At 40.4% G+C, this 21,423-nt stretch overlaps 2 protein-coding genes across 2 annotated transcripts; both read right to left on the bottom strand.

Annotated features, from left to right (window-relative positions):
• Positions 1-5,590: 5,590 nt before the first annotated feature.
• LOC116994597 (trace amine-associated receptor 2) lies at positions 5,591-6,628 on the bottom strand. The gene has a single exon (XM_033056424.1). It carries the CDS (start codon positions 6,626-6,628, stop codon positions 5,591-5,593), a length of 1,038 nt encoding a protein of 345 aa, XP_032912315.1.
• Positions 6,629-12,270: 5,642 nt separating this feature from the next.
• On the bottom strand, positions 12,271-20,539 carry TAAR1 (trace amine associated receptor 1). The gene is made up of 3 exons (XM_033055489.1): positions 20,417-20,539; positions 16,766-16,900; positions 12,271-14,655 (listed from the first exon to the last, which is right to left on the bottom strand). Exon 3 carries the CDS (start codon positions 14,549-14,551, stop codon positions 13,550-13,552), a length of 1,002 nt encoding a protein of 333 aa, XP_032911380.1. The 5' UTR covers positions 14,552-14,655; positions 16,766-16,900; positions 20,417-20,539; the 3' UTR covers positions 12,271-13,549.
• Positions 20,540-21,423: the final 884 nt, after the last annotated feature.

Below are 21,423 nucleotides of genomic sequence, written 5' to 3'. Positions count from 1 at the left end.
AAAAGCCAGATGCACCAGAAGGTCTTGCATCACACACTAAAATAGCTGCATAGCAGCACCCAGCCATCACTTTGGTGTCCTCTCTGTGGAAAAGGGGTACAGTGCAGCAACCACTGACAGAGCTGATGATTTGCCCATGCAGCCTTTGACAAATATGATAGGGTTTTTATTTATTTTTCATTTATTCCTTATTTGAAAATCTAACCTTTAATTTCTCTGAGGGAATGTACCCACTTTCCTAAAAGATAAATTATTTTCATAAGGAATGCAGAATAGCACATGGAAAGACAGGAAGTTTTTCCAAAAAGTAGACCATCATACTGCAAATCAACCCACATTTAAAATATTTTTCAGCTACATAATGAAAAATTATATTTATAAAAGCAGTTGAGTTTGGTTTACCATGTCTGCAGTCCTGTGAGTAGGCAAAGAAGATGAGAGTGTTTTCAGCTGGAAAAAGTTTTGGTTCCATTCTCATCCCCTAGCTCATTTGGAAAGATTGGTGTAACTAGGGTCCTGATTTTCAGACAATGATATCTTAATAACTACCTCCAGTGTTTTAAGCATGAGTGCTTCCACTGTCTCATGGATACAATGGTTCTTCAGTGTCTTAGCCATGTAACTTGTGACTCTGCACACACATCAGAGAATCTGGATAATGTATCCTGTACATGTTTCAGTGTTCGATTTCTTAGGTTATTGTATTATCTTGCTGTATCTAAGTCCACTCAGATGTTACCTGTTACTATATCTGATAGTAAATGCAAATACTGAAAAGATAACGGAACCTATATAAATATTTGCAAAGTTTTCTGAAAGGAATTCCAGGAGCTAATAATTGATTTATAAAGAATAGAACAGGAAAGCAGTTGACAACACTGAAAATAGCAGTCTGAGTATTGCAACTGCAATGACTATTTTCAAAGTGTTTTATAATCAAATGATAAAGCCTAAATTATATACCTGCAGCAGAGGTGAAATAATTCATCCAGAAGGTGTCACTCCTTAGGTGCTGAAAAGTTAGTAAAAATATCAACTATTGGAGAAAGGTGGTCAAGAACAACCAAAAAACCTACCAAGAAGCCAACAACAACAGCAAAAAAGCCAAACCAAAACTATACAAACCAGCTACTATTTAATACTAAGAAAACCAAACTAAAGGTGAACAAGAATAAAATTGAAAAGCTGTTTAAGAAAATATCTTCTTTCACAGGGATGGTGGTTTTGGTGATCTAGGGAATGGGTGAAAGATGACATAATTAGAGTCAAGAGAGAGAAATCCAAGAGGAAGGTGAGGTGCTGCACACGACTGCATTACAGGATGTGCAGGGTTTGTAGGAGGGAGCCCCAAGGTACTGGCAGAATTTCATGGAGCTAGATGTGCTGTCAGCCATGGCATGACACTGGGGAAAAGTCAGTTTTGACGATGGAGCAGACCAGAAAGTTGTTGGGAGAGCGAATTTCTGGAGATGATGGATGGAAGAACTCACAGACATATTTCCCATCTGCGTTTTACACAGGATAGTTCCACACCTGTATGGGCACGTAGCACAGGGGCAAAGCACATGCTTTGCATTTCTAGGCCCTGAAATCTTAACAAAGTCAGACCAATACTACAACAGCTGTGAGCTTCAGAGCCTGGATAGAGTCATGATTTGGTAGCTTGAGATATTCAACAAAGTATTGCAGCACAGTCAGTCCTGAGGAAGAAAACCAGATTTTAAAATTACTTACACATTGAAGGAAAAGGTCTGTTAGGGAAAGTTTTCTAGGAAAAAAGATGTCCTTTAGTACATAATCCCTTCTTTGAGTCTTTTTTCTCCATCCTGCATTTTGATGGAAGTGGTTAATTAAAAATAAAAGTGAAAACATTCCTCCTTTCTTACAGGAAAAACTGGAATGTTCTTGGTTTATATACAGCTAAAAAGATTCATGACTATCTTTTGAGAAACTGCACATCCTTTTTAACGTCAGTGTTTGCTGTAATGCTTCATCAATGCTCTGTTGCTGGTGCAGACATGAAAGCTGACACACAACTGATCTGGAAGGAAGATAATTTGATTAGGTTCTGTAAACAGGAGAATAAATAAATTACTGTAATATATTACTCTCATAGCGGTATATGGCCTTTTGTCAGGAATTTCTTGAAACAGTTATTTTCTTTTACCTAATTTTCACTAAAGCTGATTAAAATGTTGTAGGGTTTTTTGTTAAAAAACAGTGTAGCTGAAAAATGGATGCTATTAAGCACTAATTTACCTGAACTTATCAGACTTCTCTTGGCATATTTTAGTTTTGAGTGGAAAAATTAATGCCTGTAAACAAAAATTTTAAATTTAAATCTTGATGAATTCATTTTGAAACTTTATGCAAAATATTTGTTAAGTGCCCTGCAGTATTAAGGTGTAAAATCAAAATCAACACAGAGCTTACAGAAGTAAACCAATCTATTTCTTGAAGTTTTAAGATGGTATTTTTGCAACTCAAGGATTTAGGGGTTTCTTGGGTTTTTTACCCCTGTCTTAATATAAGGTGTTGCTGACCCTTTTTGTTAAAGCTGCTTTTGCCTGTGGGCTCCACAAGAGGGTAGGAAATCCTTCCTCAATATTTTGGCTGTGACAGAAAAGATTGAAAAAATAAAATAGAGTTTAATTATTCTGACCACAAGCAGACACTGCAGAAATACCTGTGAGTACCTGAGCTGGAAATCATTTGAGGGTAAAAATATAGCACTTTTTTGAATAAAAATTGCTGTCTTTGAAGAGAACTCTGAATGTTGCTGTTTGAGGCATTGCAGGAGGGACGCTGAGTGCAGATTTCCCGGGTGGGATACTTAACCACATCTAGCTGTCCTGCCTATTCAAACTGGGATGTACCAAAAAGGAAAAGGACCATGGAAGTGCTGTCATTGCCCTTGCCTAAATATGTAAGCTTGAACTTCCTCCTGAAACCAGAATTGTCCTTCCTCTGAGGGCAACGTCAACTCTTGCTGGAATCAAAACATCCTAACCCTTCTGGCTGATTCTCTGAGGAATAAGAACACTGTCTGGATTTGATATAGACCAGAAGTGATGATAAAATAGTCCACTATGTAGTGTGGAAAAACAGATTACCAAAGAACCACTAAAAGAAACCAGAAAAACCTAACAAAGACACTTATGTTCTCTTGTGTACCAGCAGGTGTGGTCCACAGGAAAAAGAAATCCCTTTTATTCTGATGCACTAGATTTTGTGCTAAGCAGTGGGGTATTTTTTAGCAGCAAGTTTAGCGCCAGCAGTAAGTACAGCATGGCATGGCACAAAGTCGCTCAGGAGCCAAATTACACCAGGTGACAGATCTGCAAGAGCCCTTGGCCAGAAGAACTACTAAAGACTTACTGACAGGTTTAGCAAAACTAGCCAAGAAGATACTCATTTAACATCCAAGGGCACTGAACACACAGGAGGATGTGACACACTGAGACAAAAGTTGTCACTGTAGGAGATGTAATGTACAAAGTTGACTCTAAATTATTTATGCTGTATGTTAATGAAGTAATTTTGTCATTACTTAAATGTCTCCAATTACATTGTGTGTCACCAACTAGACATTTAATACTTAGAAGCTTTCAGAAATACCTAAAAGTGTATTTAGAGGCTTAGACACCTAACATAATTGTAGCACATTAGTTTCTTATGAAACTAACAGAAGTAATTTAAACTCTGCAAAATAGTTGAATACTGTGGAAAATACTACTGGCAGCAAAGATTGTGAAGATACTTGAAAAGGATCTGTAGTTGTATCCAAGATTACTGTTATATATAGCTTTTTTGTGATCCACAGTCTCACTGCTGGGAGGATATCAGGGACCATGTATAATTTTTAAACTTTCAATAAAAACCCATCATGGACTGGTTTCAACACAAAGACAAACCTGGCATGCAAATTTTTTGAAGAAGCCAGGTTGAGCTGCGTGCAGACAGTACCTGGCACAGCTGGCTGCAACACCGTCTCTGCTGCAGAGAGTTTGCCTTTCCCTGCTCTTGCTGACACACTACAACGCCCTATGTATCACCCCCAAAAACTATGTATTTCACATGGCTCAGCTCCAAAAGGAGAACCAGAAAGTTCCTGGTGACATCTCAGATGGCACCCTGGCCACTAAGGTGTTGTGTGGAAGGTGTTGCATGCAAAGGTTGCCCTCTGCTTCCACAGAGAGCTGGCACCCAGGAACGCACTGCAGGAACAAAACCAGATTGAGTAGAGAAATCTGAGGCATCAGCACAGGCTCTGAAAGTCAGAACTAGGCTGTGCTGAAGATCTACCTTTCCAGAACTGAGTCACTGCAATCAACCTGCTGCTTTGTTTTCTTGTTCTCCCCAAGCATCGCTCTGGCTGCCCTCGTGTTTATCCCAGGGGTCTCCCTAGGCATGCATGGAGAAATGGTATGGGACAGCATGTAATCCACCTTACAGGTGCCTAAAGACTTTATTGCATCTAGCTCTACTCTGTTCCCTGGTCTGCCTGTTCAGCTAGTGAACAATTGTGCACAAAGTAAGAATTTATGTCAAATTAAAGACCTTGGGGTTTATGTTTCTATTGGGAAAGGTGAGACCCTTACATATTACTTCAGACAAGTCTGTGACCTTCCAGATCCTTGCTGTCCCAAGTGTTTCAGGGTTGATGTGAAACTGGAATTCTCCAAATCAAAAAAGGGACGTGTTCGTGTTACCACAGATCCATTAAAAAGTTTTCAGCAAAAATAACAAGCAGCCATCACTGGCACAGCATGCTAGTGCAGATGTGATAAGCCAAGAAGTAGATAAACGTGGATGGCTTTTTGGTAGCCAGTCTTTAATAAGAGTACAGTATACAGTGTAGGCATAGTGGTAAAGGTAACTCAGAGTTACAATTCACAATAAAAACACTGCAGTTCCTGCATTCAGTAAAGACAACTCAGTTTAGCTTATTTTAAACATGCAACTGATGTGAATGCTGACAGTGCCTGTTTCTGATTTCAGAGGGAGGTCAGCATGGCAAGGACTTAAATTAGAGGCTCCAGTTCAGTGTGAAGATGCAGTGAGCTGTCAGCAAGCATATTTTATAACATCTGGAGCCTGACATCCAAACAAAGACCAGACAAGCACAGAGCTGAGTGTGAGCCATGCTCTGGTTCCTGAGTACTCCTTCCCAAGTACAAAGCACACAGAGGATAAAGGGTTAAAATCCTGTTGATTCTGTTGTTTTCAGGGGAAAAGATCAACTTCAAGCCAAAATTATACTCTCATTCTACTTGCTTGGGAATAGCAAGAGACTATACCTCTGCTAATGCCCCCTTCACAAAAAGGTGACAAATTTATCACTATATGAGCCTGGGATACATTAAGTTTAGGGTTATTAAGAATGAACCCTAAGAAAGACAAGCTGCATAAATACAAGATTAGGTGAAATACTGAGTTTATGGGCTGTATGTAAGTAATTTCTGAAATTAAAAGTAATTCTATGGGACTGACTCATACAATTCATATTACACTCATACTGAAACATGAATATTCAGTAATCCACTGTTTCTTCTTCATTTCTAGAGTTACTCTTACTATTCACAGTCTATTACTGTGACTGATCTTCAGATAAAATTTTTATTGTCCGAAAATGTGTATTTAATATTTTGCCTTCTAAGATATATTTAAATGTTTTCCGAAACCATGGATAGAAAAATCCATATATTAATGGATTGCAGAAAGAATTTAGATATCCAAACCAGTTTAGAGAATCAAACAGAGACAAAGGAGTGGAAAAATTTAAAAATGGATCAATTAAGATTGCAAAAAAACAAGGAAACCAGCATATTAAGAAACCCAGCATAACAATACTCAAAGTCTTAGCAGCTTTCCTGTCTTTATTCTTAGAAAGTTCATGTTTCTTATTATTTTTTGTGAGCCTGTGTGCCTGGCTCAATTCCAATGTGTGCCTTTGGGAGACAGTAAAAATTTTAACATAAATCCCTATCATAATGCAAGCAGGACCAAATAAACCGACTATAAATAAAAAAGCCCCCCACAGTTTGTTGAACACAATTGGGCACAAGCCTGAGCATTTAATCAGCATTTCATAGCCCTCAATTCCAGAAGCATAAGCTTCTGAGAAAACCACACCAAAAGCAAAAGCAGCAGGCATTGCCCAGCACAGAGCCACGATTTGTTTTATGGCTGCTGGAGTCATGGTGCTGGGGTAATGCAGAGGGTGGCAGATTGCGTAAAAGCGATCCACAGCAATGGAACAAAGATGGAAAATGGAAACTAAACTGAGCATCAGGTCAAAACTGTAATGAACCTTGCAGAATATAATCCCAAAAACCCAGCAGTTCTCTACTGACCTCACCATGCTGTAGGGCATAATGGCAAAGCCCATCAGAAAATCTGTTACAGCCATGGATAAGATGAGGAAATTGGTTGGAGAATGGAGCTGCTTGAAATATGAGATGGAAATGATTATGGCTAGATTCCCAAAGATGGTGAGAATGAAGACTGCTGTTATGAATAAATACATTACCCCTCGTACTCCTGCTGACCTAAAGTTCTCAGAACAGGATCTGTTTCCAAACTCAGAGCAATCAGTCAAATCCTTGGAGATATTTGGAGAAAGCATAATCAATCCTTTATTAGATTTTTCTTTTGGAAGTGCAGTTCCATCAGCAGATTTAATTTTCACAAGTTTCCAAAATATTCCAAATCCTAACGTGAGAATATAAGGTAAAGTAAGTCAAGAGCTTGAACTCCATAACTAAATGAAATGCAGTAATTCAGAGGCAAATTTTATCTTGGTTTAAATAGGGACCAACTACAATAAATTATTCTTCTGATACGATACATGAAATTTAGAAACTGGAAGCTAATTTAAAATTAATTGCAAGTAATATTTAAAAAAAGCAGTTGAAAGTTGAAAGAGTTAAGTTGAAAACTTAATTATCTCTTAAATTAACTAAATTATATGATAATATACAGTTTATTTTGTATCTGGAGCATCTTGTAAAGTATGGTTCTTGTATTTTATATACATCATAATAACATTAAATTTAAAGTGTAGAAGAAAAACATGCATAGACAAAGAAACCCCTCAAGTCACTTCAGTCCATAAATATTTTATAGGATTTGTGTCTCTTAGAATATTGATATTTCTTCTGTGGGAGAAATGTTATGGGAGCTGGTATACCTCAGCTTTCTTGAAGGTTTCAGTTAATGAGCTACTCACCCAGATGCTCATCTTAAGAGTCACAAATCAGTTGCCAAACACCCACTTCCCAAATTATTTATGCTGCTAAACTCACCTGCTGCGCATCACAAAGTACCAGCAATGAACACATCTGATGGAAATTGGTCATAAACTTGGTATGATAAGCAGTATCCTTTCCTTTCCCTACATATACACCTGTTTTCTGTCATTATAATCCCACTGACTAAAAGGGTGTGGAGTCAGGTTGAGGTTTATCTCCTGTAATAGGCTGTAGTCCAGCTGCAGTAGTTATAAATTAATACACTAGTGAATAGTTTCAACAGGCAAAAAATTCCTTTAGATTTTCTCTGGAAAACCAGACCCACTTCTTCTACCTCTTTTCCTGATAATTTGTTTTGGACAAAGAGCAAACTTAGAAGCAGAAAAAGATACTCTTCTCCACAGCAGTTTAACCCACTTAGAATGAGCATGGGAAGCAGCTCAGACCACTGTTTGTTTGGGTTTTTTTTCCAATAGGTATCACCCAGGAATGAAGAAAATAAAGAAATTTTTATCAAAAGATTAAAAACAGATATGGGCAGCCAGTTTTATAGGCTAATCCTCCCTGCATCTGTTAATAATACCATAAATAAATTCTCTAAATAGACATTTTTCTGTTTTGCTATTGTCCTGCAAAAATCCAATGTGGGCAACAGGCAGATCCCCTCTGCAACCTGGCTCAGATTAATGAAAGATGGGGATTTATTTTTTCTTTTATGACATTCTATTTAATTCCCAGTAGATTTTGAGCTAAATATATCTATGCAATTTAGGGGTTTACACCAACAGGTGATACAGTGTCTGTACTCCCAACACCATTATTTTTGTTTGCTGTGTTAATTCCTTTACCCTCATGTATAGGGGAGCTCTTTTGGTAACTTAAGGTAAACAGAAGTCATGTTGGGCCTCATTATTTCCATACTGGGCTTAAATACTGATTGAAGAGAGTTATTTGATTATTTATTACTAGCTACTTTTATTCCTCTGGGCTACCATCACTAAAGCAACCACAGCAAAAGACGAGCTCAGATTTTGTCAAAGAATTGTTTTCTCCTGTTGGCAACTGAGGAAGTCCAAAGGGTATGGGATGCACTCTCTTTTCAGTGATTCCTCTCTAACAGATAGCTTTTATCTGTATGCTGTGAGCAGCCAGTGTTTAAGGAGACTAACTTTTCCTATACCTATGGGAAATAAAAAGTCAAGACTTCTAGGAGCAGGCTGTGGAGTTCCCATTGCCTAAGTTACTTGTGGATCCAGTCTCTTAAGAAATTAATTTGTTTTACAAAGGCTGTTGCATAATCATTTCATTCATTTCATAGAAACATTTTCAATTACCCATGCAGCTAGTTGGATTTAAACTGGCAGCATGAAGGTGAAAAGATTTTATTAAAAAACCTACAAAGTAGGAAATTAAATGTATCTGGTTATGCAAGACCATGCAACATTATGCAAGACTCAGTAAACAGTATGGGAATTGATTTTCATAGAATCTCAGTATTGTTGAGGTTGAAAGGATACATTCTGCCCCATCATCCAGATCATCAGTGAAGATGTTGAACAGGATTGGACCTAGCATTAACCTTTAGGGTAGATCAGTAGCTGCTGACCTTCAACTAAACTTCATGCCATTGATCAGCACCCTCTGGGCCTGGCCACTTTCCACTCCACTTCTCTGTCTTCTCATCCAGCCCATATTTTATTGCCTTCTTTGTGAAAATCTTGTGAGAGGCAGTGTTGAAAGCCTTCCTGAAGACTAGGTAGATAATAACAACTGCTCTTCCTTTGTCTACCAGGCCATTCATTTAATCATATAAATTAAGAAACTTTATTTATGTCTAATGGAAACAGATTAGTCAAAAAGTGCTTACAGGTAGACATAGTCTTTTTCTGAATTAAGTATTCAAGTGCAGTGTGTGGAAGCAGCATCATAGACAATGAAGATGATCAGAAAATCTGCAGAAATAGAAGAATTTTGTAGAACACTGTGTCTAATGTTTGACTGTATCCAGTGTTTTCTCCCTTGTTGAATGGATATTAATGCATTCCAGAGAGTGAATGTGTGCACTGCCTAGATGAGCTAATGATTTAAGAAAAACCATACACTTTATAATATTTACACATTTTGACAGCTCATTTCTTCTGTTTGAAGACTGCACCAATGTGTTTTTTTAACCTAGGAGTTTAAAATGCTCCATTTTGGAGTGACTCTTTCCTTTCTGAGGTTTCTGGAAGGATCTTGCTTGGACAGTTGGTGCTCCTCCTCTTTTCCCATCCTCCTGCCTCTGGTATCTGAGGGACCATGAGATTTGGACACAGGTGGCACCACCATGCATGAAGTGCTACACCAAAAACATGAGACACTGAGGCAGCAGTTCAGGACTCTGAAAGTGGCTGTCAGTTTTGTACAAAGCATGGAAAGTAGGTGACATTGCAAAATCGTCCTCCCTGGTGGCAGAAGGGACAGATGTAAGTTTACTGGAGAAACAGAGCCCTTCATCATGCTGGATTAATTGCTTTGCACAAGTTTTTGGGGAAGTTAAAACATTTGAAATCACCTACAGGGGAATAATTTGTTTTTTGCAGAAGGTAGCCATCTGGGAAGTGTTTAACAAGGTCACTAATTAAATGTGTTTATAAGGAATTTGACAATACCCTTTGCACTTAATTTGCATTGTGATTCTTTGAGATTGCAGTAAGGTATATTCAGCTCCACCAGACCTAACTCATAATCTGATTGGACAACAGCATGAGGCACTTTTCTTATGCTTTCCTAATTTATTCATGTCTTGGGTTCAAATAGAGTCCCTGTGGCCTCATTACACCTGTCATGAGCACATCACCCTCACAGTGGGAAATAGCCTTATGCTGTCTGTGATTAGAGCTAATGAAAGAAAGTAACCTGGGACTTCATTACAGTCACTGTGCTAGAGAAGGGTCTCTGTAAATAGAAGGCAAGGAGGCTCTTTAGGAAAGTGCCACCTTTGGGTAATAGGACACCAGAGGAAAAAAGTTATTTCTGAAACTTTCTGAGTTGGGCCATACACGAAGTGGGCTTATATTTTAGTTTACTAAGAACAAGGAGGACAGCCTTCCAGATGTAGGTGAAGGTCGCCAGCAACCTGTATGTGGAAACTGGAAACAAAATAGATTATGGTGGTTTTATGCAGGTACAATGTTTGGATGCCCTCTCTACTGGTTTTGGCTGGGAAAGGGTTAATTTTCCTTATAGATGTTTGTGTGGTGCTATGTTTTGGATTTTTGGTGAAAACAATGTTGATAACACACACACACAACCCCCATTTAAGCTAAGACTGAGCAGTGCTTACACAGTATTAAGGCCTTCTCTTTGAGCAGCCAGAGCTGCTCAACAGTTTAGGAGGGGACATCTGATCCCAGCTGACCAGAGGGATACTCCACACCATATGATGTTGTGGTCAGCAAAACCTTGGGGGGAGAAGGAGGAGCTGGGGTGATGAGAGTTACACTGTTTGTTTTCCCAAGAAACCACTACACATGATGGAGCCCTGCTTTTCTCAGAACGGCTGAAATTCTGCTTTGCAGCTGGGAAGTAGTGATGAATTCCTTAATTTGCTTTACTTGCATGCATGGCTTAGACTGTCTTTATAAGCAATTTTTCTCACTTCAGGAGTGTAGCTCTGGTTTCTATGGGTTTATAAGAATTAGCTTTTCAGGAGGGTCTAGGCACTGTCTGCAGGGACATGCTTTATTTGAACTACAGTCTGTCCTGCAAGCAAGTTGGGATCCTTACTCACAAACTCCTCCTACAACCAGAAAACAATGCCTGAGAGATGCCACAACAAGTTATGGAAAGAAAATTTCCAGCTGTAAACTCTGGTAGAGCTGAAATTGTCTGGAAACACAGTAATGTTTCCAGATTTTCAGGGAGATAGGGCTGTATGAAATTAACACTGAGTGTGAGAACACTGGTGGTGAACGGTGCTGCATCCATCTGGGGATCAGTCACCAGTGGGTCCTCCAGGGGTCTGTGCTGGACCAGTGCTGTTCAATATTGTCATTGATGACATGGATGGGGGTATTGAGTCCTTCATTGGCAAATTTGCAGATGACACTGAGCTGGGAGTGTGTGTTGATCTGTTGGAAGGGAGGAGGGCTCTGCAGATGGGTTGGATGGTTGGATGGGTGGGCAGAGTCCAATGGGATGAGGTTTAATAAGTCCTAATGCCGAGTCCTGCATTTTGGCCACAATAAACCCCTGCAATGTTACAGGCTGGGGATGGTGTGGCTGGACAGTGCCCAGGCAGAAAGGAACCTGGGGGTACTGTACAGCCAACTGAACATGAGCCAGCAGTGTGCCCTGGTGGCCAAGAAGGCCAATGCCCCCTGGCCTGTATCAGGAACAGTGTGGCCAGCAGGAGCATGGAGGTCATTCTTCCCCTGTACTCAGCACTGGTGAGGCCACACCTTGAGTGCTGTGCCCAGTTCTGGGCCCTCAGTTTAGGAAGGACATTGAGATGCTTGAGCATGTCCAGAGGAGTCAACGAGGCTGGTGAGGGGCTTGGAACACAAACCCTGTGAGGAACGGCTGAGGGAGTTGGGGCTGTTTAGCCTGGAGAAAAGAAAACTCAGGGGTGACCTTACCACTCCCTACAGCTCCCTGAAAGGTGTTTGTGGTCAGGTAGGGTTGGTCTCTTTCTCCAGGCAGTGACTGACAGAACCAGAGGACACAGCCTTAAGCTGTGCCAAGGGAAATAGAGGTTGGCTATTAGGAAAAAGTTTTTATGGAAGGAGTGATCAAGTATTGGAATGGTCTGCCTGGGGAGGTGGTGGAGTCATCATCTCTGTATGTGTTTAAAAAAAGACTGGATGTGGCACTTGATGTCATGGTTTAGTTGAGGTGTTAGGGCATGGGTTGGACTCGATGATCTTGAAGATCTCTTTCAAACTTGTGATTCTGTGATTCTGTGAATATTAACTACAGCAGGGCCAGACTCACTGGAGATGAAGGAAGAAAATAATTACCCATCATTTATCAGAAAGACTTTAAAATCTTGCTTTATTTTTGTGAGATTAAGTATTAAAGTAGTCATATTGTCATTAGCACAGATTCACAGTAGAAGTGCTGATGTGGTGTACATTTCATTGTTCCTTTTTATGTCGTTTTTAGGACAGCAAACTTTACAAGACACCAGTGAAACAGTAAAATACACAATTTCAGATCCTGGTACTTTGCCCTGCTGAAATGTATCATAATTCAACTTTTAAGCTTTTCAGCATAGACTGCTTCTAAGTGCTCTACAAAGTACAGAAAACAAAGACAAGATGTAGATACAGTGCATGCAGGGAACACAAATGGAGGACATACTGCTGAGTATAGCTCTTACTTTAGTACAGTCATCAATTTCTTTCCATGTTCTCTTCTCAGATACTGATCATTTCCTGCCCACTCCCAGTACTGTTCCTTCATAATCCAGCCGAGTTCAACCACAGGATTTCTTCACAATTCTCTATATACTTTCCTAGAAAGCTCTTACAGCATTGACATGAGACAAAACAACATACTCAAGCTAAAAAAAGTTCTCTGAGATGCAAAGCAGCAAATAATGTTTTACATCTAAACAGATAGACATAACTTTCTGGCATTCTCAGGTGCAATGCTGCTTTTTTGCAATTTCTTTTCACTTCATACTTCGTATTTTTTCTTGTCTTTGATCTTGTTAAACATGCTTTTGATCTCATTAAGCAGCAAAGCCTTTAAGGACAAACTCAGAATGACAAGCGCTAGTTGAAATGGAAACAGAAAGAGCAGCACTACTTTTCTCTGCCTCACCTTCCCTCCATGGAGTGTGCTGGTATGGCTGGTTATTGGCTTGTTTTGAGCTCTGCACACATATGGAAGGGGAAGGACAAAACTTAGAGAGCTTTGGGTTATTGCCAAGGATGTCAAGAAATTCAAAGGAGAAGATTTTTCTGCTTTTTCTAGAGGAGAACACAAATGAACACAAATATTGTGATATAAACACACCTTGTTCAAGGAATTAATCTGTTATGAAGATCAGGGATATAAGCTGCTATGTTTTTTAAATGGAAGTCTTGCTCTTCTGTGCATTGCAAATAAATAGATATAATCAAAACACCGCATACAAAAGCCAGCCTGGAATGAAAGAATATGTAAAGCACAATGATTGCTTATCTGCTTGAACTAAATTTAGTAAATAGGCAAACAAATAGGCGTTTCCTTCCTTCACAGCTCTTACATCTGGGAGTTCAGTCTCCAGGCAAAGGTTCAAAGCCATGAATCCAACCATTTAAAACATATTAGCCTGAAAACAAATGAGTCCTGGAAGAGTCCTGTTGAAAAATTTTTCCAAACAGAATAATCTTCAATGCCCTGCGAAACCACATGTAAAAAAATGCATAAACAATTGGATTAAGAGTGGAATTTAAATAGCCAAACCAAACCAAAGCATCAATGAGAGCAGGAGGTATCACATAATTCATAAACGGATTGGTAGCTGTAAAGAAGAAGAATGGAGTCCAGCAGATGAGAAACACTCCCATTATGATGCCTAAAGTCTTAGCAGCTTTCCTTTCTCTGCAGAATGAAATGTGGTGCTTCATTTCAAATTGCATTTTTTTTCTGCTAATTGCATCAATGGATCTTGCCTGCTTCTTGGCTACAGAGTATATTTTCCTGTAGATGTACAGCATAACAAATCCAGGGATGTAAAAGGACACTGTGGAGGCCACAATACCTGAAGTTTCACTAAAAAGGAGAAAGCATCCTCCTGCACAGTGAACATGGTTATAAATCTTTTCTGCTCCTCTCAAGTTTAGATCTAGAAAGATCATTCCAAAAGCAAAAGCAGCAGGGACCATCCAGCTTATACACATCATGACCACAATGACGAAAGTATTTATCTTTGATTTGTATCTTAAAGGGTCACACACAGCGTAGTAACGGTCAACAGATATGAAGGAAAGATGGAAGATAGAAGCTGTGCTCAGCATAATGTCAGTGCTGGTGTGGATCTTGCAGAAGAACTCCCCAAAATACCAGCAGTGCTCAACAGAGCGTACCATACTGCAAGGCATGACAAAGAATCCCAGCAGGAAGTCTACGGTGGCCATTGAAAGTATCAGGAAATTTGTAGGCGTGTGGAGCTGCCTGAAATGTGATATTGAGATGATAACTGTCAGATTTCCAACCACTGTGGCCAGAATAATGCAAACCATGAAGATGTACATGGAAATACGGATACTGTTTGACCAGCTGCTCCTTACACAAGAGCCATTTACAGATTCCCAGCACAATTGCATCCTCACTGGGGTTTCCAACACACGTAGGTATGCAGCACAGGTACTGTTTTTCCTAATTCTGAGATGCGTTTATGACTGATTGTCCATTTTCTAGACAGGAAGAGCTGCAGAGATGAAAATAAAAGGGCATTGCAAACACCTCCATTTGGTTGGATGTGTAGGAAATTCACATTTCATTATTTATGAAGGATGAAAGTATTTTGTAATTACATATATCGGAATGACACTTTTATTATCTGACTTCCCTGGAAACGGAAATTTCTTTTGATGAAATAGACTGCATAAGGGGGTGTCCTCACACCAGGACAGCAGCGACTCTGAGAAGCCTGCGCTGGGCAGTGCCTTGTCCTGTGGGCAGATGAGAAGCCCTTTTCAATATTTCCTGTTTCTGTTTTCAGTCCTAGTGTTCTGCATCAATATTGGCTGGAGTCCTGTATCTCCACTTTGCTCTTGAAAATCAGTGACTTTAAATTCTGAAGCTCCCTCAGGTTTTTTTTGGATACGTAAGTCTAAAACCTACAAGTCTAAAACAGAAGGCTAAAGGAGTCCATGCGTGACCTCTCCTCCAGCCCTGTCCTGACAGTGATGACTGGACAGATCAGGTTTTACTGGAAAATCCTTGCAAGCTCTAGCTGTAAATAGAGATGCAAGGAAAAGATCTAAGAGAAGAAAAAAAACTTTTCTGCCCTTTTGCTGACAAAATAAAATGGAAGAATCTGACTAATCTAAAACATTATCTGATGTATAAGCAAATGGTTTCTTTCTGTGGAGCTCTAGTTTTTGTCAGTGCTAGTAGTTTAGCATTACTATGAGTATTGATTATTAACCTGTTTTTTAGCTAAGGCACAAACATGGAGAGAAACATTTTCAGAACATAGGTTTAGTTTGCATCTAAGGACACAAACATTGCTGTCCTTGTGTAGGCAGTAGCGTGTCCCTTTTGCAAGTCACTCTTTTTATGAAAACTTTTAATGAATGTAGTTTAGCACTTGGCCACTAGTATTGTTTTTTAAAATCTGTTTTTCTTTTAAATAAGAGAAAGATAGTGCTATTGTAAAAAATAGAGATCATTAGCATATGCTATTCAGTAGCACTATCATTATGGTATACAATGGTTGTCAGAAAAAATACTGATTTAACCCACTTGCTCTGGGATTTAGTTGCCTCTGGTTATTCTGGATAGAACACAGTAAGAAAACCCAGTTTCTTTCCCATACTAAACCAAATATCTTAACAAGCACACTGTGGCACTGGAAACTGATGAACATAAACAAAAAACTATAGCTAGCAAACAGTCTGTGCTATACAGAGGGATTTTGCAAGTAGGGCCAGGCAGTGGCACCCAAGTGCCAGGGACAAGGTTCACCCAAAGGCACTCTCAGGAGTGAAATATATGGAGTCTGACTATATTTATCTACTGTTTGGGTCTTTTTCACTTCCCCTTTTTTCTGCCTGCTAATATTTAACACCATCTCTGCTCTTTTTCACCTCATTTTAATTATCGGTTCATACACCTTTTCCTTCTATTTTTGTCAGTCTCTTCATGTTTCTTTTCCTGCCTGTCATTCCTTCTTTCAGCATGTTTACACCCAAGGCAGAGAAAGCACAGCCAGATTTTATTAAGTCAAATTTTCGATTTTCACAGTAGAAAGAATTTAACACCAATTTAACTGTATCTACTGGGCATCATCATAAGGGTTTTAAGCCCATTAAGATTGTAAATGGGTCACAAAGATTATGAACTTCATTTTTTCTGTATGAAAGTATAAATAAATTACACAGTTGTGGTAAAGCATTAAGTCTATTAAGTCAATCAAAAAGAATTAACATGCTCTCTCTAGTTTTCCTTAAGATTTAAAAGATTAATAACGTCTCTGTTATTTTCTGGTAAACTGTTTAGACTAAAGAAATATGATCTGCCCTGAAAACAGATTTTCTTTCAAAAATAAAAAACAAGAAAGTTTTTTTTTAATATTATTTTTTAATAAAGGAAAGTAGAAAATTCCAGCCAAAGGATGGAGCAAACTGAGATCAAGTGCATGGTTTTGTGTTACATGGAAACTAAATAAATCAAAATACATGTGGCAAAGTGTTCAAGTGAGCTGAACTCTGAAGAAGTTTTCAAGAAGAAAGCAGAATGCTTTCCTTCCATATACAGTTACAAAGGTTAAAATGTAATAAAATGGAAATATGAAGAAGCGTACTCTTACAAACCTCTTAACGTTGTCACTTCCTGCTGGGTAACAGTCTGGTCTTGACACTCATTTGTTTTCTGCTGGTTGAGTGGCACTTCTTCCTTTTAAAGACCATCTGAAAAGGCAGCTGATCCTCTTCATCACCGTTATAGTTCTGAGCAACACAAATTTTGAGAGAACAGGCTTTTAACATATGGCTGGAGGAGCCTCCAGAAACCCGCATGTGTTCCTGGGGGATGCTGGTGTGATGAACAGCATTCTGGGCAGTTTGACCCAGTGGCAGCTGTTGATGTAAATAGTGGCTCAAAGTGTTTATTTTGTCATCCACACAGAGAACACAATCGTGGCTGTAGCACTCTTTCTTGTTTAATGAGCCTTATGATTTGAAGTAAGTTTACTTGTTTGGTTAAGTGTTATGGTCATATTGTGAGAAGCCCAGTATTATCTAAGCAAAGAACAAGACACCATGCAGTCTACCTCCTGTAAGCTTTTTAAATATAGCAAAATACATAAGCATAGGTTGGTTACAGCAGCATGTAAGATTTCCTTGGAAAGCTATAATGTAGACAGAGTGACACATTGAGTATTTACCAGCCTAGTTATGATTACTGAGCAAATAGGTTTAATCTAGCAGCTCATCAGTTAACAGCTATTTGAAAGATACAGCTATTGAAAAAGTGTTTTAAGTAAACACCTACTATTAGCTGTTCTAGAGTCACGGATGAGGAACATCAATTTTTTGTTCCACAAAGGACCACTCAGCCTTTTAAAACAGTGATACTGCTGAATGTAAAAGAGCATTATTGTGATGACCATCAGCTAAAGCGCAGCTAAGCTGGGTGCCTCAAGGGTGTATGCAACAGGTTGGTTAAGATATTACTTGCAAATTCTTCTGATGACCTGGGTTAGCTACTTTATTATATTATGTGCACAAGTATCAAAACGGGTGCATACAACTCAGTTATTTTATTTTTTTTTGAGTCTGCTCTCAAAACAGACTGGGGTTTTGCACTACAAGCTTCTCTTTGCTATAGCAAGACAGTTTGACAACTAAAAAAAGTGCAGAAACAATGATCAGGGTGAGAGAGAAACCACTGGAGAGTGTCAAGAGGATATGCTGAGGAGAGGAGTCAGGTCCAATTCTTCAGAGCTGGGAAAAAGTGAAAAAGGACATATTAGGACCTAGATACTGGTCTGTGAAAGAGGCCCTCATCCTTCTGACATGCTGCGTGCTTCCTTGGAGCCAGGCATTTCTCTATGAGAAGTGAAGGTTTAGACCTTGGTAATTACTGTCTTGAATACAGATATGCATTTTATAGGAAGGTAAAATTTAGGGGAACAACCCCATATTACTTTACTCTGTACAACTCATTGTTATAAAGAAGTCTGGCAGCCAGCTGGAGTGTGGGTTTTGGGTTTTACTTTGCCTCCTCTTGTGCCCAGGTTGTGCATCTGATTACGGAGCACTTCCCTCCATCTCCTGGCTTGCAGTAAAATTGTACAGCAAGACCCACACACATTGGAAAGGAGTGAACCACAGGTCTAGGGGGCCTGTGAGCATGGGAACAGTGGTATTTAATGGTGTATTGGCTGAACTGAAAGTAATGCAGGAGGTTATGATATATCAAGATAACTAAGTAATTAAGCAGGCCAAATTGTCAACTAATTAAGACTGAGAAGGAACACTGTAGTAGCAAGTTTTCACTCTGTTGGTGCAGGCACTTAGAACAGGCATTTTCGTGAACTTTAATGCTGATGTGGATCATGTAAGTATTCTCAGACTTGTTGCTTAAAATATCAAAGAGAAACATATTCAAACTCTGTTTCTGTGAGAACTCAAGGCACTTGCAAACTATCAGTGTTCAGCAGTCTTTTGAATCCATACTATAGTAAAGCAGTTACGCATCAAAATTCAAAGCAAAAATTTTTCTACTTTTCTACTTGTTGGGGCTTTTCTTTTCCTAAAAAAAAATTATAGTTCTGCAATAAGTAGTTTTCAGAGTTTTGAAAAACCATGAAGGAGAGATGCCACAATGTCTAGACTACTGTGGGTTTTCTATCCTCGTTTGTTTGTGTTTAAAGCATAAAGTAATTCAAATGGAAAACAGCACAGAAAGGAATGGAAATAGCACCTTTTTCAGACATCAAACCTATTCGAAGAATGCGTTGAAAAGTTATAATGTCCCTCTTACACAAAACTGTGGAAGGAACACTGGAAATGGGGAAGAACAGAAAACGACTTGAGAATGAGAACCGTTACTGTGAAAAAAAAAGTCAGGAATGCACTGGTTTCTACTTCGATTCATTTAGCTTGCATTTCTGTGGGTAGAAATGCAGTAGAAAGTAGAAAATCAGTAGAAAGTTTCTCATATTCACACAGTTCCTGTTAAGGGAACCATGGATTTATAAATATTGAAGGCTGTAAGGTGACCCTGTGGCTGAAAAGGAGTTTTGAAAGTGTTTAACTCCACTCACTTTTATGCAGTTCTCGGGAAGAAAAAAAAATAAGAGCACAATATTAAAAAATAAAATCTTCCTAAATTTCCATTCATTTGCTTGAAATCTAGGGAGAACTGGCCAAGTTCCCAATAAGCTATTAGTACAAAATAATTAGTTCTTTATAGGGGTTAAACAAGAAGATCTGGCAACTACTAATCTGAATGCTACTTCTGCGAACCTGGTGCAATTCCACTGAGGACTATCTGAAATTAGCCCAGATTTGTACCAGAGGAATTTGGAGAACAGATGAGATGACTGAGCTGTAGACTTTTTCTCATGGTTTTTATTCCCAGTTTTCAGTGGAAAACATCCCTTTTCCTTGCCAAGTAAATCCAGCTGTTTATACAGAGTAATGCAATGTTTGTGCTCTTTCTGCAAGTACAGTGCATAGGATAAGGACTATAAATCTAAACCTCCAACGTAAATTCAAATCACTGAAATGCACAGCAGAGTAAGAGATTCCAAGAAAATAGTGTTTTAATAGCAAAGCAAAACATATCCATCCAAAGCCAAGAAGCTATCTCTGCACAGGGTGAGGGATTCTACATATTTGGTAGTCTCAGTCAGTAATGCCATAACATGGTCCATTGCCTACACTCTGCAGCAAATCTCTCAGGGCTCCCTAGGGCAGGAGCAGCCCCTTGCCTCTCACTCCAGCAGGGCAAGTGAATCCTTGCAGCTGCTGCACAGAGCAGAGGCACAGCAGGGCAGGTCCCTTGTGCCTTGCCAGTGCTTCTCTGCACCCATCAACCCAACAGGAATGAACTGCAGTTACTGACTGGAACTGCTTTGCTGATATTTGCTGGCCTCTGAGTACCACCTCCAAAAAGAAGGCAAACACAGAGGAGGGAGGCACTGAACAGTGAAAAGGTACAATGCCATTCTGCATCCTTATAGTCCTCTAATAACTTCACAGAAAGGAAAGAGCCTTACTCTAAATCCATACCTCTGTGTAAAAAGAGCTTTGCCCCATAGCTTTGTTTCTCTTTCAGCCACTGGGAATTAATGGCTTTTTAAATCATACTTTAAATCATACTTACTGCTGTTGGTGCTATTGCTGTTCACTACAGAAAGAACTGTGCAGAATAACAACTATTATCTTCAGTACTAACCATAGGAGATTGATCTTTGAAAGAAAATTATATCCCAGACCACCATATGAGCAGCTCACCATATTCTGGACTGCATGACTTGGAGATGATACAGCACAGGAGTCACTTCCTCATCACCAACCGGCTCAGGCTGCAGATATAGCGTGGTGCTGACTCATCCCACACCAATTCTCCCAACTAAGTGGCTGCATGCTTGGTCTGGCTGGTTCACAGCCTGCTGGGAAAATCTCATCAACAGGATGACGCAAATCTTAAATATCCAGAAAATACAAGCATGTAATAAATCTATTCTGATACAAGCCACTAGCATGTGCAAAGATGAAGCAATCTGAAGTACAGTAGTTTCACGAATACAAGCCGCACGGATTATAAGCCGCACTTCCGGTGCCTCGACAATGTGGCTGTCTTTGTCAATAGATAAGCCGCACCCCGAATATTAGCCGCACCTTCGTTCGTCGCGAGAATCCGTGCGCAGCTTTCACAAATTGGCCAATTAGTAACAGGATCGCGGCATAGTGGGCTTTACTGGCTCGGGGCGGGGCCAGGAAGGCTCGGCCCGCTCATGGTTGCCGACGGGGCCGGGTAGCCCAGCTCAGCGCCACGGCTCGGCGGGGCTGGCCGGGTGGTGCTGCCGCCGCCGCCGGGCTCGCTGGCCCCCCTCTCCCATCAGCACCGCCCCGCTGCCGCGTTCCCTAGCCCTGCCGGCGGGCTGCCGCCGCCCGGCTCGCTGGCCGCGCCGCGTTCCCTAGCCCTGCCGGCGGGCTGCCGCCGCCCGGCTCGGCGGCCGCGCCGCGTTCCCTAGCCCTGCCGGCGGCCTGCCGCCGCCGCCGCCCGGCTTGCTGGCCGCGCCGCGTTCCCTAGCCCTGCCAGCGGCCTGCCGCCGCCCGGCTCGCCGGCCGCGCCGCGCCACGTTCCCTAGCCCTGCCGGCGGGCCAGCCACTGCCGCCGCTGCCAGGCTCGCCGGCCGCCCCCTCCCGTCTGCACCGCCGCCGCGTTTGCTCGCCCTGGCCGGCACTGCAGGCCCCCGCACCGCCGGGCTCCCCCACGCTGCTGGCCCCGATTCTGC

This window comes from Catharus ustulatus, chromosome 3 (genome assembly GCF_009819885.2).
Source record: "Catharus ustulatus isolate bCatUst1 chromosome 3, bCatUst1.pri.v2, whole genome shotgun sequence".
NCBI classification, from domain to species: domain Eukaryota; kingdom Metazoa; phylum Chordata; class Aves; order Passeriformes; family Turdidae; genus Catharus; species Catharus ustulatus.
This window is presented reverse-complemented; position numbering and strand designations above follow the sequence as displayed.

Coding starts and splice junctions, on each gene's coding strand:
- LOC116994597 (XM_033056424.1), bottom strand. CDS start 6,628: ATGCTTTCTCCAAATATCTCCAAGGATTTGACTGATTGCTCTGAGTTT.
- TAAR1 (XM_033055489.1), bottom strand. CDS start 14,551: ATGCAATTGTGCTGGGAATCTGTAAATGGCTCTTGTGTAAGGAGCAGC.